The 16,978-nt window shown below is 42.4% G+C and overlaps 1 protein-coding gene across 2 annotated transcripts in view; it reads right to left on the reverse strand.

Annotated features, from left to right (window-relative positions):
• Window positions 1-2,943: 2,943 nt before the first annotated feature.
• GABRR1 (gamma-aminobutyric acid type A receptor rho1 subunit) overlaps window positions 2,944-16,978 on the reverse strand; it is a 61,070-nt gene continuing 47,035 nt past the window's right edge. For both annotated transcript variants that reach the window (XM_006024568.1, XM_006024567.1), the window contains 5 exons: window positions 9,299-9,381; window positions 8,149-8,289; window positions 6,633-6,785; window positions 3,998-4,194; window positions 2,944-3,231 (listed from right to left, as the gene is read on the reverse strand). In XM_006024568.1, the coding sequence (XP_006024630.1) occupies window positions 2,944-3,231; window positions 3,998-4,194; window positions 6,633-6,785; window positions 8,149-8,289; window positions 9,299-9,381 (862 nt within the window). The remainder of the gene's footprint in view (window positions 3,232-3,997; window positions 4,195-6,632; window positions 6,786-8,148; window positions 8,290-9,298; window positions 9,382-16,978) is intronic.

Raw genomic sequence — 16,978 nt, forward strand, 5'->3', positions numbered from 1 at the left:
ATAAACTTTGAAGTCAACTATTGCCTTTATCTAACACCTCCCGTTCTCATGGAAGAAATGTATTTATAATACAGACCAAAAAGGCACTAGAACATGAAAGCAAAACCATAAAAATATAAGTAATGATGGAAATTCCAGTACAAGGATTAAAAATCTTGGAAAGAGACATAATGAGGGAAACTTTGAGGAGCTCAAAGGACTGTTAGGCACCTGTCTCCCACTGAAAGTCACCGGAAGTAGAAAGCCCAACTCCCATTTACAGTTTTGAAAATCTCCTTTAATACCATTTGCTCAAAGGTCAATGAAGTGTATAATGCCAGATTACTGAGTCTTTAAAACCACTGAAAGGAATGGTGCATTGAGGAAAATAGTTATAGGCTATATATTTAGATGTAATTTCCTGCAAGGTTTTACAATCCCACTTAAAAATAACTTCAGCGTTTAGTATTCCATTGTAACAATGGAAACCGATTGTTCTTTATAATGTTGAGGGCCAAACTTTACTGGATTAGTAGTTCCCTTGAAATCATAGGATTATTTGTGGAGCAAGATATTATTGACTGTGAGTAAAGGATGCAGTATCTGGTCCTTAGCTTTTCAACTGCCCTATCAAAGCAACATTTTTACGTTTGTTCAGTACAAACTCTATTTATAAGAAAAAATGGGAAATGGGAAAGCTCAGGAGAGACAAAATAAGAGAAGAGTTAGTAAGATAGTCAAGATAGTATATAATAGATTTGTACTCCCTGATGCATGTTTCTACAGTCCAACAATCATCTGATGGCTGTAGGTTTCTATTAGTTATTTTAGAAATATACATGTTTTTATTAACATTTGGATGCTTTGGTAAGCAGTGCCCCATTTTATCTTCCTATCAGTTCATGATTGTAGCAGTTTAAAATTTTGAGTATTTTATAATAATGTTTTTTATATATTGAAGGGAAAAAAATATTGACATTGTTCAGATGTCTTCTATGTCTGCCTGGCTAAAACAAGCATAAAACAGCAGAACCAGCCATTCCAAATCGTATTTCATGCAAGAGGTCCATTCACTTTAAAGAGGTGTAATTTCTATAGCATGACTGTGATGGGGGCTACCAGTAGAAAAGATTAAAACATTTAGCAGCATGTGCAGCAATTTTTTTCCTGTACGTATATACAATTTCTTTACAGTTATTTTTTCAAGTCCTGTTATCCATCCACATTCATCTACCTACATGTTTGTGGGTAACACCTGATAACTGACTGTAAGATACCTGCCACTACTCTTTTTCAAGGTCCACTGATTTGACTGGAGGAAAGTTAAAACTTCAGCATCAGAATAATATCTTTATCTATGTTGTTTTACAGTTTTTACTTTTCCTGCCTGAACATGTTGACTATAACTGTAATGCCCTAACTAAATAAGGATGTGCTCATTTAACCTGTTTCTCTTTAAAATGGTAATTTGTCTAGTTTCTCTTGAATAGCTGTTTTTCTCTAATTAATTCACCAACACAACTCCCATTGACTTGCAGAGGCAAGTGCTAAGAAATCTCCCATGCATTTTTGGAGGATTTTATTACTGTTGAAGAAAATAAAAATTCTATTAGGTATATTTGTATGAATTTACACTTCAGGTTGTACTTAACACTGGATTATCACACAAGCTTGATAGTTTTATTTCTTTTAGGAATGCACAGGGTGGAGCACATGTGCTCTGTAAGACATCATGATTCGGATCATTCAGTTACTCCACCACTCTCTTAGAAGAAGAATGTGTTAAATAGGGGAAAGCAAACCATAAGCATCAGTAAAACTTGCCATAATAATCTTTTGGCATTGAACATTTGGTGCTTGCTATGCCACCTATGTCTTTGTCCTGCTAGTTAAGTATTTATTAGGGGTGTGCGAAGTGGGCCGTATTCGATTTGGATTCGGATTCAGTTTGATTCGGGGAACAGTGATTCAATTAATCGATTTGGATCACTGTCCTGATTCGGTTTGGCTGAATCCAAATCTGAAGATTCAATGTTGATTCGGAGAATCAGCGATTTGGCCATAGACACAGCTTTAAAAGTTTTTTCTACATACCTCGAGATACCAGGTGCGGCTCATGAACACTGCAATGCTAGGGAGGATGGAGCGTCCCACAGGAGCATGGGGGAGTCCCCCATGTGCTTGGTGGCAGACCCGGAAGTGGACTGGAAGTGCTTCTGGTCCACTTCCAAGTCCGCTGCCAAGGGTGCTGGGGACCGCCCCTCCCCCCAGTGCTCCCATGGGACGCTACATCCTCCCTAGCATTGCAGTGTTCATGAGCCGCACCTGGTATCTCGAGGTATGTAGAAAAAACTTTCAAAGCTGTGTTTATGCCTGAATCATCGAATCTCTCCAATTCAATTTGGAGAGATTAAAGGGTCTTCTGAGTCAATTCAGATTTGGAGATTCGGCTGCTGAATCGGGCCAAATCTCTACCAAATCGAATCAGTGAACGAAGCTTCACACAGCCCTTGCATTTATATAATGTTCCTGACATGAATAATGCCACTGAACTCAGCTAGGCTATTTAACACAGGAATTAATCTAGATGCTTAAGTATTTGCTGGATCAGAATTTTAGGAAAGGTTTCTAAAATACAAAATGAGGGTTTCCCACACATGGGTAGTTGACAATTCATCCCCTATTAAAAAGATTTACAGTGGCCCATGAGGCACAAGAGGGAACATGGTACAGCCTGAAGTATAAAAATATATGCAATGAATTCTAACTTTTAGCTCAAACCTGAAGTGTGCACATTGAGTTTTGCAACACAAATGCAATTTATATAATAAAAATATCAAAAACAGAATTAATTAAACAGTGTTCAAATTATTTTTTTTCTCCATTTTCTTTCTATTAGCATGAGAGAGATTGATTTCAAACACAAAGCACTGTGTGGAAATTGACTACAGAAATAACTGACACTTATGAAAAAATGGACCAGTATATCAAATTAAATACAATGTATGCACCCGGGAATATTATCCTGGAATATTTGTCAATGGCATGGGTGTCAATCCGCATGCTGACGTATCTTGGACTTTTCCTCCTGTTCGAACTCCTTTCAGAACCAAGTGAAAGCTGAACCATCATTCTGTCTTGCTTATCACCGTTCTCGGATACATAGTGGCCCAGTTCATTCACATCCCCATCACTGAAGTTTCCATCCATCATCATAGGCCGTGGTTGAGGTACTCCACAGGTACAAGGAAGCTGTAAAACAGAGAACATTCAAGATTGAATGTTGTCCTAGATATTTTGTATTGGGTATCTGAACCTGATAATTTATCTCTGCCTCCCATCAGCAGTGTGGCACAATCCATGGAAAACAAAGGAGAAGAGCAGCAGGAGTGAAGGGAGGGCAGCAGCTTCTCTTCTTTTACTAGGTGTAAATGCAGTGACAAAAACTAGAAGAGGAGCCAGGCTGCAGAGGAGTGAGGAAAGGCAATTTTTTTCCTTGATGGTTCTTGGTCTGCATCAGATGTGATTTATTAAGCTGTACTTCAGCTTTGCTATCTTTCATATAAAAGAATGAAAAATAAAATCCCATTTTTTTGGTCTATTTAGTAAGAAATTGGAAAATATGGTCTGTGCTGGAACAGCATGAAAAGTTCTAGGAGATTAAGAAAGGCATAGATAGCTCTCAGGCTCTGTGGCCCAGGTGTCAGGTGTTCTCTGCTTGGAGCTGTGCAGGACCTGGCACTTCTGTTTCAGGAGAAGTGTTGCTAGCTTAAAACTCAGTTTTGTTCTGGATTTCCCCCCACCCCCCAAGAAATATTCTTTGTATGTCTAGTTCAGTGAGATTAAGGGCCAGGTGACAGTAGCTAGCTTTCAAACCAACAAGGAGTATTTTATTGACATCTGCTTTTTTGCACTTCCTCTGTTCTTCCAAGGAAGCTTAGACTTTCACTGCAAATGCACACTTTCAAACTCTTTATTTTTCTGTTGCATAAAATGATCCTGGAGACAGTTATCTCACCTTGTCTCGCAGCTTCCTCTCCTTCCGCTCTTGCACTGTAGTAAGGTAGTTCACTGCTGCATATTCCAGCACTGATAAGAAGACGAACACAAAACTGACCCAAAGGTAAATGTCCACTGCTTTGATGTAAGATACACGAGGCATTGAGGCATTCACACCAGTGATGATGGTGGACATGGTCAGCACCGTTGTTATCCCTAGGAACACACCATCATGCAGTTAGAGATAGTCACATTAGACTCTATATCTAAAGTTCTTGGTTATTCTTCAAATGTATGTTGTCCCCCCTGGTTAAAGTATGCCTTAGTTGTCTGGGTGGGATCTAGTACTCCCTGATTTCTAACCTGGGTTTAACAGGAAGGACTTGTCTTAACTGCATAGTTAGTTGGATCCTTATTTGAGTGTTGTTTCATACCTAACTTCTGTCCACATAAAAATACCGGTGCAGGTATTGTGGTGGTGTTCTAAATTTGAGCTAGATAATTCATTAGAGGTTAAGCACTAAGGCCTAGATGCTATGAATAATTAAGTTTCTACCACAAAGCGTGGCCACAAACTAAGCAATATGGGCACACCACTCATCTTCACCAGTTCTCGCCAGCCTGTTTTCTTGCCATCTGCCTACTCTTTGCTTCTGTACTGGCAGATACAGATCTGCTCATATAATTGGGTTCAGTGTTTGAAACTAACACTGAACATGGTTTACTGTGCTTCTATTACATTTGCACAAAGGAGGTAGGAGACCATCTTTCTATCCCAGGAGTTGGCAACCTACAACCCGTGGAGCAATTGGGCCCAGTCCAAGAAGGTAGAGGGCCTCTGGTATTTGGCAGTGGGGGGAGGGGGTTTTGCTTTGACCATGGGTAGGTGGTAGGAAGAGCCAGCAGTAATGGCCAGGTCTTAGTGTTGGCTCACCGACGAGCTGGGTTTTTCTGGCCAGTCACCAGAAAATGTTGCCTAGCCTGTTGAAAGCTCACAAGAGGATAAAGCCAGGCTTGTGACTGAAGGACTAGTAAAAGGATAGTATGTGTCACAATTTTGGGGATATGATTTGAAATCTATAGTTCTCTGATGCTGACAGAGGAAGGAGTCCATCATTTGGGACCTTAGGGCTGTGAGAAAACTCAATCATTCAAGAATGTGTCCTGGAAGACAACCCCAGTGCCTAGTCTGACAGCTTCCCAAGAATGTGCCAGAGGTGAGCTTCCTTTTGAGGCAGAGAGATCAAAGGCCAGATTCTGATACCTGTCATGGTGAACAGTACCTTGCTTTGGGAGTGATCCCATTGATTCCAGCAGGCCTTTTCATCGAAAAAGGTGCCGCTCAGCATGCCAAGCTATGAGAATATGGCTGTAGTTAGGTTGCCCAGCATATACTTTCCCTATCTATAAAATCAGGATAATCATATATATCTCTCCCTAAAGGCATTTAGGATTTCTGTAGATGTGTGGGGATGCTGCTCTGTAATGACATGTGCTGTCATTACAGCGTGTCAGAGAAGACTCAATTAATAGAGTCTGCTGGAATTAGCGCACTCCAACAGCCTCTGCATCTCGTGTATTCAGTGTCCCATGGTTCAAAATGGTGACGAGGGTGCTTTATCTAAAGCTCATTCAACAAGCTTTAGTTAAAGTGGCCTCGCCACCATTTTGAAGCGTGGAACGCTGAATCCATGAGACGCTGTGGGCACTTCATTAGAACAGCTCTTAGAGCCACTCTAATTAAAGTTCCCCGCTCCTTTCACCTCCAGAGCATGTGTAAAGATGCCCATAGCTACTACTGAACCTGGTAGAAATTAAATGACTAATTCCTTTGTTGCTTTGGGTCTAGTTTCTATTTTCCATTATTATAACTTAAAACTAGGTCTCAAGGCATCTGATAGCAATGCCTTAGTATAAATGTCAACTGTTTCCCAACAAAAATATGAGAAAACATTCATTCATATTTACTGGATGCCTAGCATATATTTTCTGTAAGGAAAGTTAATTTGCAGTAAATAAAGCCCTGATCCTGGTTTGCTTAAGTCAGTGGAAGCAGGCTTGGGTTCTCAGTCTGTGGGAAATGTTAACACTTATTCAATACGGATGAGAATTTCAAGGCATTACTTTTAAAGGGAAGTTTTTGTCCAAGGTCACAATCCTGCAACAAACCCCACTGATTTCAGCAGATCTTGATGGAAGCCTCTGGATCCATCTTCATGAAGTTCATTGCAAAACTGGGAGAGAGTTCCCTTGCACTGCTTTCAAAATATCAGGTTTATTTCCAATAATACAAGACATCTTCTAGAAAAGGAAATACATTTACATGTTTAAACAGAAGATGGTCACTATCATTTTTTTTACCTTTTGGTACACTAGAATTTGTAAAGTTTATTGGTATCTGTAGTTAGAAATGCTCTTTCTTTCATATTTGTTTTTTCATTGTGTCTTGATATTTAAGGTACCTACTAATATGCTAGGATAATGTGGAACAGGTGGAGGCAGCCCAGGCCATTTTTGTATGTGAGCAGTAACCAAATTTCAAGTTGTATAGTAGCACAGGGGTGATGTTAAGCCTGATGAGTTAGTTTAAATTAAATGGTCCCTTTTAGCATGTAGTTCTTAGCTGGGTTTTCTATTTCAATATTTTTATTTACCTAAAGGGACTCTGGCAGGTACTGCTCTGCGATCGATCCAGAAGGACACCCAGGACAGCATGACCATCAGAGTGGCAGGGAAGTAGGTTTGGAGTAAGAAGAAGAAGATGTGGCGCCGTAAAGTGAAGTTGATATACAGACGATTGTACCACCCTGTATAACAGAAAGGGGTGGAGGAAAGAAGTGGCACTAAGATCATCACAATCTAATAGTACTGCAATTTTTCAGTGATCACACAGCTTTTTCTGTCTTTCAAAACAAAGTGGATCTTTATCAAACTTCTTGAAGTTTTGGCCCCTCACAGGATTGAACTCTTTAGACCAGGGGTTCCCCAAGTGTGGCCTGCAAGCCAAATGCAACCTGTGAACCTATTTGTAGCCCACCACCCAGGGACTGCCCTTTTGAACTGGCCCTTCAGAAGTGAAACTTTGGGAACCTCTGCTTTAGAGCAAATACCTGGGCATTAATTCAGATGGAGGTAGAGTGCCATTTTAAAGTAGTATAGCTGTTCCTGATCACATCTTTGTAGGTACTCTTATTTCAGAATAAGAGGGCGCATCTACACAAGCCCCTGTGGCATCGTTGTTTCTGCACCATCATTTAGTACTTCCTTTTGGACCAAGTACTTCCTTTTGGAACTACTAAATAATGGCACAGTACTGTGCCATGGCCTGTACTGTGCCATCTGCATGGCACAGTTATTTTTAGCATCTGCGTCGCCATAGCAATGCACTATACAAAGGGAGCATTTCACCAGGGTGATGTAGCCGTGGCATCATGGTTTTTGCCTGCTGACACTACGTCACTGTAGTGCGTTGCTACAGCGATGTAGCTTCATGTGTATGTAGCATCACACTCCCAGAATGATGTGCTCAAACAGAAATTAATCCAAACTGGATTAAGCAAATACAGAATAAGGTACTCCCAAGAGTCAGGAATAACTCACCATGTAGGCAAAGCCTGACCATCCTAATTTGGAAAATAGTCTGTGTAACTCCTCTGACCGTCAATTTTTACTAAAGTTAAAGGTAGCTCCGTGGAGAGGAGATTTGTAGAACCAGGCCCCTATTTTTCTATTCTAACTAATTCTAATAATTATGTGGCTATACATATAAAATTGCCAGTTAGCTTTGCATCCTTAAGTTTTCCCATATTTTAATCAAAGGTATCACCAGCTATCATGTGGTCCAGTTTGAATGCAGCAGATTCCTATACAGAAATTATTATTTATGTTGCAACATAAACAGATGTTGTACAGCACAGAAGGGGTAATGTGGTGAGCAGATAAAAGGTGGTGATTTGGCATGATCTTTGCCCATTTTTCAACCTGTGGGGGAAGGGAATGCCTTGTACCATTTGACAGAAACCTCTCTGACCAATTAAAGGGCAGTTTTGTACAGGCCCAGAAGGAGTCACACTCAAGACCATTTATTCAGGCAGTGACAGAGTTGAATCTCATCTGAAGGGGAAAGGCAAAACCTACCATGATTGTTCAATACTAGCAAAATTCACCTACCTGTACTACTATAAAAGGCAAGCTTTGTGGTGGTGTGGAACTCCTGTATAAGGAACTGAGATAGTGATATCCTGTCATCTGTTTTTAAAGAATCATTCCCAGTCTTCCAGTACAGCATGAGATCATCTTCAGTGTAGGCATCTGGGAAGGCACGACATATCTTTGCAGTGCAATTAAATCAAACATTAACATATTTACAGTTGGCATGTGTCAAAGATAGGCACAAAAATTCTGTTGTAAACCAGAGACTTTCTGCCATGTTGGTCCAGCATTAGTAATGGTCATATATGGTGATGGGTGTAATGAGGTAAAGAACAGTTCTGGTTAGGGTTTGATTTCAAGATGTCTTAATTGTATATCTTGCTGAAAGTCAAGGTAAATGTGCAGAGTAACTGCCTCTTTCCTTTTGTTGTATTAGTTTTATATTGAGTGTATTTAATTATCTAATGTATGGTTTAGACCAATGTTAGTTATTCCTAACAAAAAATAACCATGTTGAAGTGGACGTAAGGTTACAAATACTTGTCAACAACTTGAGGGCAAAAACCTTTAATAGAGCATAGTTTAAAGATGCCTGTGTCTGATAGCCAGGAAATTCAAGTTTAGGTCATAGTTAGAAAAAGAAGCTCCATCGAGGCTAGATATAGCTTAGACATTGACCAGTGTGAATATGACGTGTAAGAAGTGAAATGATGATGTTGCTTTTTCATCCCATGCGTATGTACTCCACATAAAAAACAAGGCACATGAATACTACTAGTTAGTATTCTACTACTAGTTAGGATTGAGCTGTAGTAGGAATATATGAGATTACCTTTTAATGTTAAAAATTTGGTATTCAAGCAGTCAGCGCTCAAATGATTTTGGGTGAAGGATGAACAGGGATATGAGGAGAGGGTTAATTTTTGGTGGAGACACTGATTTAAAAAACATACTTGTCTAGCAATAAAAGGTTTCAAATAAAGACCATCTACGATTATTTTAACTGAAAGAGAGTAGAGACAGAAAGTATTTTACTTTTTATTTAGTTTGTTGAAAGATGCAGATCCCCAGCACCTTTGGGAAGCAGCCAACATATTTACATGCCTAAAGTTAACTTACCCTAAGATTTTCAAATAAGGGTGCCTACATATACATCCTGTTTACTTACAGCTTTCAATTTCTAGTGAACAGGTTTGTGTATCCAGGGGGAAACGACTGAAATCCATGTTGCACATGGCAGTTACGGTGACCCTAGAAATAAAACAAAACCCAATTCATTGTCTTAAGCTACTGAAATACAGCGGAGTCGCATCTTACGCAGGGGTTAGGTTCTGAAGTCAGTGCGTAAGGTGAAAATCGCGTGTAGTTAAATCGCATATTACCATGCCAGCAATTTGACTAGCGGTGACTGCCTCTGCCTCCAAAACCTCCTGCTGCCGCCGCAGAGCCATGCTTAGAGCTGTGCAGCCGGCGGCAGCGGCACAGCGCAGGGTGGTGGTGGGGATGGCTGCATGCCGCCCGGCCACCACCCCACTGCCCAAACCTCACACTGCCGCCGCAAACTCCAGCCCCCACCCCACCCCCTCTCCCACCCCATGTATAGTTGGATTTGCACAATTAAATGCGCATATGATGCGACTGTACTGTATGTTAAAACAAGTAAACCTTCAATTTTTTTTAAATTAAACACTCAGCTTATAGATTTTCAAAAAACTACATATATTCAACTGGGAGTAGCACTGGTACTATCCCACTTTCTGCATAATTTAATGGCAAAACAAGAAAATATTAGCAATTGGCTCTGCAGACCTTTGTCATTTGACAGGTCTTCTTTTGTGTGGTGTTTTCCCAAAAGTGAAATGGTTAATACAGCCATAAATGCTCCCTATTCACCTAACTTCTATCAAATCTGAGGTTTCAGGCACTCTACAAACTCAGGCAGACATCATTGCAGCTGTTCACATCTGAATCATGTACTGAAGGGGGTTTTGTAGTTATAAGGATTGGGGATATATTTTAAATATGAAGAATAAACTCTGGAACATGGGATAGCTGCCTCCAAGAAAAAAAAAAAGTTTGCTTATCTGCTGAGAGCTAGTCTAGCTCAATTTTGAGGTATTATTTTCAAAATAAAAGTATGACCCTGATGCCTTTGCATCATTATTCAATAAATGCATACACATACACAAGCATATTCTCAAAACTTACAGCAGTGTCGATTCAGCCTGGCTACCCTAGAACTGATCTTTAAATTCTCTTGAAAGGGGAAATTTTTGGTTCTATGCAGTCCTATTCATGAAATGGAAATCCACATACTTTTATCCAGTAAATCAGTTTGAAAAGTGGGTAGGAACTTATAATACTACATATTACTGGTATGAGACAAAAGAGTGTTGGAAAAAATAATTCCTTTGCAAAGATCTGTGGCTTTGCCAACTGCTTTCCACTTTTCAAGCACTGTTGTGGATGAAGTACATGACTTTCTCAAGGCATTTGTGCAGTCCTACTAACCTGCTCCCTGTCTGGTGATATAACACTGATATCATCCACTAGAGGGCATAGACAGAATTTGTAGTTACACTAGACTTTCAAAAAATTGAACTCTGGTCTTGCTGAACTCTAACATTATTTTTCTAAATATTCCAGTTTGAGGAGGGCACTGGTTTATCCAGGAAGTATCAGTAGATTTAACTTGTAAAGACTACAGCTGTGAGAAAATGAACAGAAATAATTTACAGGTTACAATGAGAAAACAAGTAATAAATTATAATGAAATTAAAGACAGCCAGTGGTTACATGACTGAGGAAGCAAAATAGTCTGATTCTGCAAATGCTTGTGTTTGCAGCCCTTACTTATGTCCATACCTCTATTGATGTAATTAATTTATGTTTGTTACACCCTGAATGAAAAGGTTTTGCTTCCATTTCCTTCTTAGATTGTGGTGCTACCAATGGTATGGACAGGTGGTTTCTAAACACAGATGAAAAGACAGTTGTGCTGTCCAAAGAATGAAGACTCTCTTACAAAGTCAGAAACAGATAAAGGGCATCATATATAAAGATATAGGATCAGAGTGATGAGAAGAAACCAGCTTAATAGCATGTTTTATTTTTAAAGTTTAATTCCCCTTCCCTCCTTGTCCTACTTCCCTTCTAGTCTTGCTCTGAGTATAAATGCACATGCCACCTGACTGGTAGAGTTGCTATATCATCTTTATAGTGACGGGTCAAGTCCAAGCACAAAGAAATCTGAGAAAGTTCAGATTAAGGTCTGTGTTTTAAACCATCAAATTTGGTAGCACGTGGATCAGGGAATTTGCTTTGACATTTTGCCATACTCTTGAAATAAATAGTTCAGAACTTGAGTCTGAACCCAAAGTTTCAGTTAAAGTTCATCTCTAGATGTTTTTATTAAATGCCTTTCATTTTAATTGCATTGTTCTCGTATATTATTAATCTTCCTTAAGTGTTTGCAATATACCCAACATGCCCATGTTGTGGGTACTATAGGAACCATAATGGAATTACAAAAATTTGTTAGTTGTGAAAAAAACATTCTAAATTGTGTATGAGTTGTGTGTATGTCATTACATAGACTTCAAGCTTCTTGGATATTTTCTAGGCAGCAAAAACACTTGCTGACAAAGACTTTTTCTCAAGATGGTCAAAAAGATGTTCATAACATGCCCTTTAGATTCATTTTTTGCCAGGTACAGTCAGTATTAGTAGATATATTTATAGCCAAAGCATTTTTGATGATGTATTAGCTTTTGGAGTTTTATCAGTTTTCAAATTATGTTTTTTGTCAAAGGCATTGAGGAAATTATTAATGATCAATTCTAGATTGATCTTGTACATTAGGCTTCATCATAATGCAAAGACTGCACTAATGTTGGTATTATTGCTTAAATAATAACTGCAGATATAAGCATTTTCATTGTTTAGTCTGGTATGGTTTAAATTACATCTACTGTGCTACTTGGTGGCAGTCCCATGAAAGAGAGATTTGCCAGCTTCTCCTTGTTTGTGAAGCATCCTTCAGGGGTATGTTGACTGCCTGCATCCATTTTGATTATTTATGTAGTCTGGACTTCTATAGAAATGTAGGTGATACTGGAGAGAATCTAGTGGGGGGCAACAAAAATGGTTGGGTTTGTGACACATGACTTATGAGAAGAGGCTGAGGGAGCTAGAGAAGAGAAGACTGAAAGGGCATTTAATAGCAGCCTTCAACTACCTGAAGGGTGGTTCCAAAGAGGATGGAGCTTGATTGTTCCCAGTGGTAGCAGATAACAGAGCAATGGTTTCAAGTTGCAAGACGGGAAGTTTAGGTTAGATATTAAGAAAAACTTTCTCAAGAGAAGGGTGGTGAAGCACTGGAACAGGTTACCCAGAAAGGTTGTGGACTCTCCACCCTGGAGATTTTTAAGACCCAGCTAAACAAAGCCTTGGCTGGGATGACCAAGTTGCTACTTTGAGCAGCGAGTTGCACTAGATGGCCTCCTGAGGTCCCTTCCAACCCTCATTTTCAATGATTCTATGACACTACTAATGTTATTTTTGGATCAGAGTGGTAAACAGAAATTTTCTTCTAACAGCTAATTACTTAGTCATCTGACAATATCTGTTCTATGACTTGATAAAACTAAAGCCAAGATGGACAGAAGCACTGATTATTGGCTCAGTCACAAATCAATGGATTAGACATTATGCTATCTTCAGATTTATGGTGAGGTATCTTCCAGTTTGTTACTAAGACTCCTGTTTCACATATGAATCCTTGTCAGGCTAAGACCATTGCTAAAAAAAGATTTGAGGCCAGAACCAAAATATGAAGTTAGGCTGTGTCTAATCAGCAAGCTACCTATCCTCTTTAATGGCACCTGCATGCTGGCCACTGCTGGCCACTCTTCCAGGCAGAGGTTCCTAACTAACAAGTTTCGCACTGTTCCAGCATCCCCTTTAAGTTGACACTAGGGGCTGGTGGCTCTCTTGCGTCTCATTCCCCTGCACGGTTATGCTACTACTTCCAGGCAAATTGCCTCCTAAACCAGAAGCAGCATAGTTGTGACTGATCAGTACTGTAAGTGAATTAAGCAGAGGGAAAGCCAACTGGCACTGTCATTCAGAAGTGCTATTTCGCCCACCCAAAGCCCTGCACAGGTGTGGGTATACTGCTTCTGGTTGAGGAGGCAGCATGGCACAGTAGCATGGCAGAGGGCTGGAAAAGGGCCAATGTAGTCCCCCTCTTTAAAAAAGGCAAAATGGAGGACCTGGGGAACTATAGGTTGGTTAGCCTCACTTCAGTACCTGGGAAGGTACTAGAGAATATCCAAAGGAAAGCCATTTGAAAGCATGTGACAGAAGAAAGGTTGATCACGAGTAGCATGGATTTACTAAGAACTATTCCTGCCAAATAAACTCAATCTCCTTTTTCAATAAAGTAACTACTTGGGTGGATGAAGGGAGTGCTGTGGATATAGCGTATCTGGACATCAGCAAGGCTTTTGGCAAGGTCCTACATTGACCGTCATAAACAAATTGGAGAAATGTGGGCTACATAAAACTACTGTAAGGTGAATAGATAACTGGATCAATAGCTGCAAGCAAAGGGTTATATTACGGGTCCATGTCAGAATGGCAGGAGGTTTTGAGTGGAGTCCCGCCGGGGTCTGTCTTGAGCCTGATGCTGTTCAACGTATTTATTATTTGGATGCTGGCATAGAAAGTTTCTTGAGCAAGTTTGCAGATGGCATAAAACTGGGAAGGATTGTATATAAGTTGGAGGATACGAGCACAATTTAGAAGATTGGAAAGTTGGACTAGAGCTAGCAGGATGAAGTTCAGTGCAGACCAATGTGAGATGCTACACCTTGGGAGGAATAATAACAAAAAGACACAAAATTGGGGACACCTGGCTGAATGGTAGCACTATGGAAAAGGAATTGAGAGTCTTGCTAGTGTGATGCAGCCACACAAAAGGTGAATGCCATTTTGGGATGCCTCAATACAAGTATTAGGCACAAGATGCAGAATGTGATAGTGCCTTTCTACTCAGCACTGGTCAGGCTTCAATTGGAGTACCTGAAGTACAGTGTATAGCTCTGACCTCCACATTTTAAAAAGGATGTGGAGAAGTTAGACAGGATCCAGAGGCGGGCAACAAAGATGATCAAGGGCTTGGAAAACAAGTCATATGAGGAGAGACTGAAGGAGCTAGGCAGGTTCAGCATGTGGAAAAGTTGCTTAAGAAGGGACATGATAGCAGTCTTCAAATACTTGAAGGGCTAGCATAAAGAAGAGGGAAAGCACCTTTTCTCTGTTACTGCAGAGAGGAGGATGTGGACCAATGGTTTTAAGTTGCAGCAAAGTAAGTTTAGGTTGGATATGCAGAAAATCTTCTTCACTTTGAGAAAGTGAGGCAGTGGAATTTACTGCCTAGGAAGCTGTGGACTCTCCATCACTGGAGGTGTTCAAGAAGAGGCTGGCCAGCCACTAGTCAGGGATGATCTAGGTATAGCTATGCCTATTTTCTACCATGGGTATTTCCCATGTTTCAGGGCTTTACTGGTTGCCCCCACTCTTTCTGCCATGTTTCAAGGTGTTTTTAAGCTTTCCTCAAAGCACTGGGTATTGGCTACATCCAAAGCTGGGGATTTTGTCTGGGGTGTCCCATTACTCCTGCTGGGACCAAAGCCAGAGGTTCCTGGCTAGGGGGTCTTGCCCCTCTGCTTAGGGTCAGATTGATTGCCATATTTGGGGTCAGGAAGGAAATTTACCCCATGGTCAAATTGATGCAGACTGTGGGGGGTTTTGCTGCCTTCTGTACCAGAGGCTGTGGCCCTCTACCCAGGACCTCTTGAGTGTGCATTGACAACATTTCATACAAGCTGGACACTGGCTGCTGTGTTTCCCCAGCTTTATGTGGCAGGTTAGGGTGTTAGGTCTGTCTTGTGTCAGGGTTGAGGGTAGTCTTATGCAGAGTTTAGAACAGGGGTGGGCAAAATGGTGGATCCAGCCGGTGGCCACACTTGATTTCCCAGCAGCCCCTGCCCACATCACTGTGGCCAGTTCCCATGGAGACCCCAGGAGCAGCAGGGCGGTAACAGTGTGGGGCCAGAGTTTCCATGGAGACTAGCCCAAGCTGCGCTGGTAGGGCACACAGCTGGGCAGGGAGCTGCTCCAGGGCTGGGGCTGGGATTCTGCAGCAGTGACAGTGTGGTCCAGAGCAGAGCAGAGCCACAATCCACTGCCTGTATGCCCTTGCCTGGGGCATGTGGGCAGTGGGTTGCAGGTCTTCCTTGGCTCTGGCCAGTGCTGTCACTGCTGCAAGATCCTGGCCCTGGCCCAGGCTCCGGCTCTGGCCCCAGCCCCAGAGCAACTCCCTGCTCAGCTGCACACTCTGCCAACACTGCTTGGGCTGGTCTCCAGGGAAACCCTGGCCCCACACTGTCCCAGCCCTACTGCACCTGGGGTCTCCGTGGAAACCAGCTACAGTGCCACGAGCAGGGGCTGCTAGGAAATGGAGTCAGTTGTGGACCGACCCTGGTTTAGACTATGGTTGTATGGCGTGGTTTGGATAGGGATGATTCTGCCTCAGGCAGGGGTTTAGACTAGATTAGGGTTACCATATGTCCGCGTTTTCCCAGACATGTCCTGTTTTGGGATCTTCTGATCTCCTCCCGGGCAGTTTTTTTAAATATGATCAAATGTCCGGGATTTTGGCTAGCTCAGTTTCAAAGATTTTCCCAGCACTTCTGGCTTGCCCTAGCAAGGGGCTGTTTGCAGCTGGGGGAAGCGGTGGCAGGGTGTATGGAGGCAGCATGCAACCAGGCAGAGTGGTGGGAGCAGCCCCAGCAGTTGGATACAGGTAAGTCTGTGGGGGGAAGAGGTTGGAGGACCAGGGCTTGGGGACTGTCTGGATGGGAAGAAGAATGCGCAGGTGTATATGTGTGGTAGGGTGTGTGGAGGGGATGGGTGCCTGGCAGGGCTGGGGGAAACTGTCCGGGCACCAGGGCTGCAGCAGGGCTGGGGAGGTGGTGGGGAGGCACCTGGCTCTCCAGCAGGGAAGGGGGTGGGGGGTGGCCTTTGGGGGCAGCATGGAGCTGTGTGGCCTGGCCAGTGGCACCAGGGCAGTGCCCTTGCTCATAGGGACAGGGTAGCCAAGAGATGCAACAGGGCTGGGGGGAGCAGTGGGCTGTGGGTTGGGAGTGAAGGACACTGGCAAGGCTGGGAGGGCTGTGGCTCAGGAGTAAGGGGAACAAGAGGAGGCAGGGGACACTGCGTTGGGAGTGCAAAGAACTGGCAGTGCCAGGGAGCTGTGGATTGAGAGTGAGAGACACCAGCAGGGCTGGGGGTATTGTGGCTTAGGAGTGAGGGGAACCAGGTTGGGGGGCAGGGGACTGAGAGTCAGGAGTGTGGGGCACTGGCAATGCCAGGGGGCTGTGGGTCAGGAGTGAGGAACACCAGAATGGCCCTGGGGGACAGGGTACTGCAGGTCGGGAGTGAGGGGCAGCAGCAGGGCTGGCTGGAGGGCTGTGGCTTGGGAGTGAGGGGCAACAGAATGGGCAAGGGCAGCACACCAGCATATCACTTCCCTCCCTCCCCCTGCCCCCTCCCTATCACACATGACCGGTGTCCTCTTCTTTGGAACTGGAAATACAGTAACCCTAGACTAGATGGCCTCTGGAGGTCCCTTCCAGCCCTACTTATCTCCAATTCCATGATTCTATGCTTGAGAGCTCCAGTGCTGAGGTAAGCGTACAGTGTAGTCATAACTACAGATCCCTGTGTCACAACCCAAGGGTGTGATTTTGTTTGTGCGCGCTTCGGCACTGCTAAATTATTT

This window comes from Alligator sinensis, unplaced genomic scaffold, assembly GCF_000455745.1.
Source record: "Alligator sinensis unplaced genomic scaffold, ASM45574v1 scaffold658_1, whole genome shotgun sequence".
In the NCBI taxonomy this organism is placed as follows: domain Eukaryota; kingdom Metazoa; phylum Chordata; order Crocodylia; family Alligatoridae; genus Alligator; species Alligator sinensis.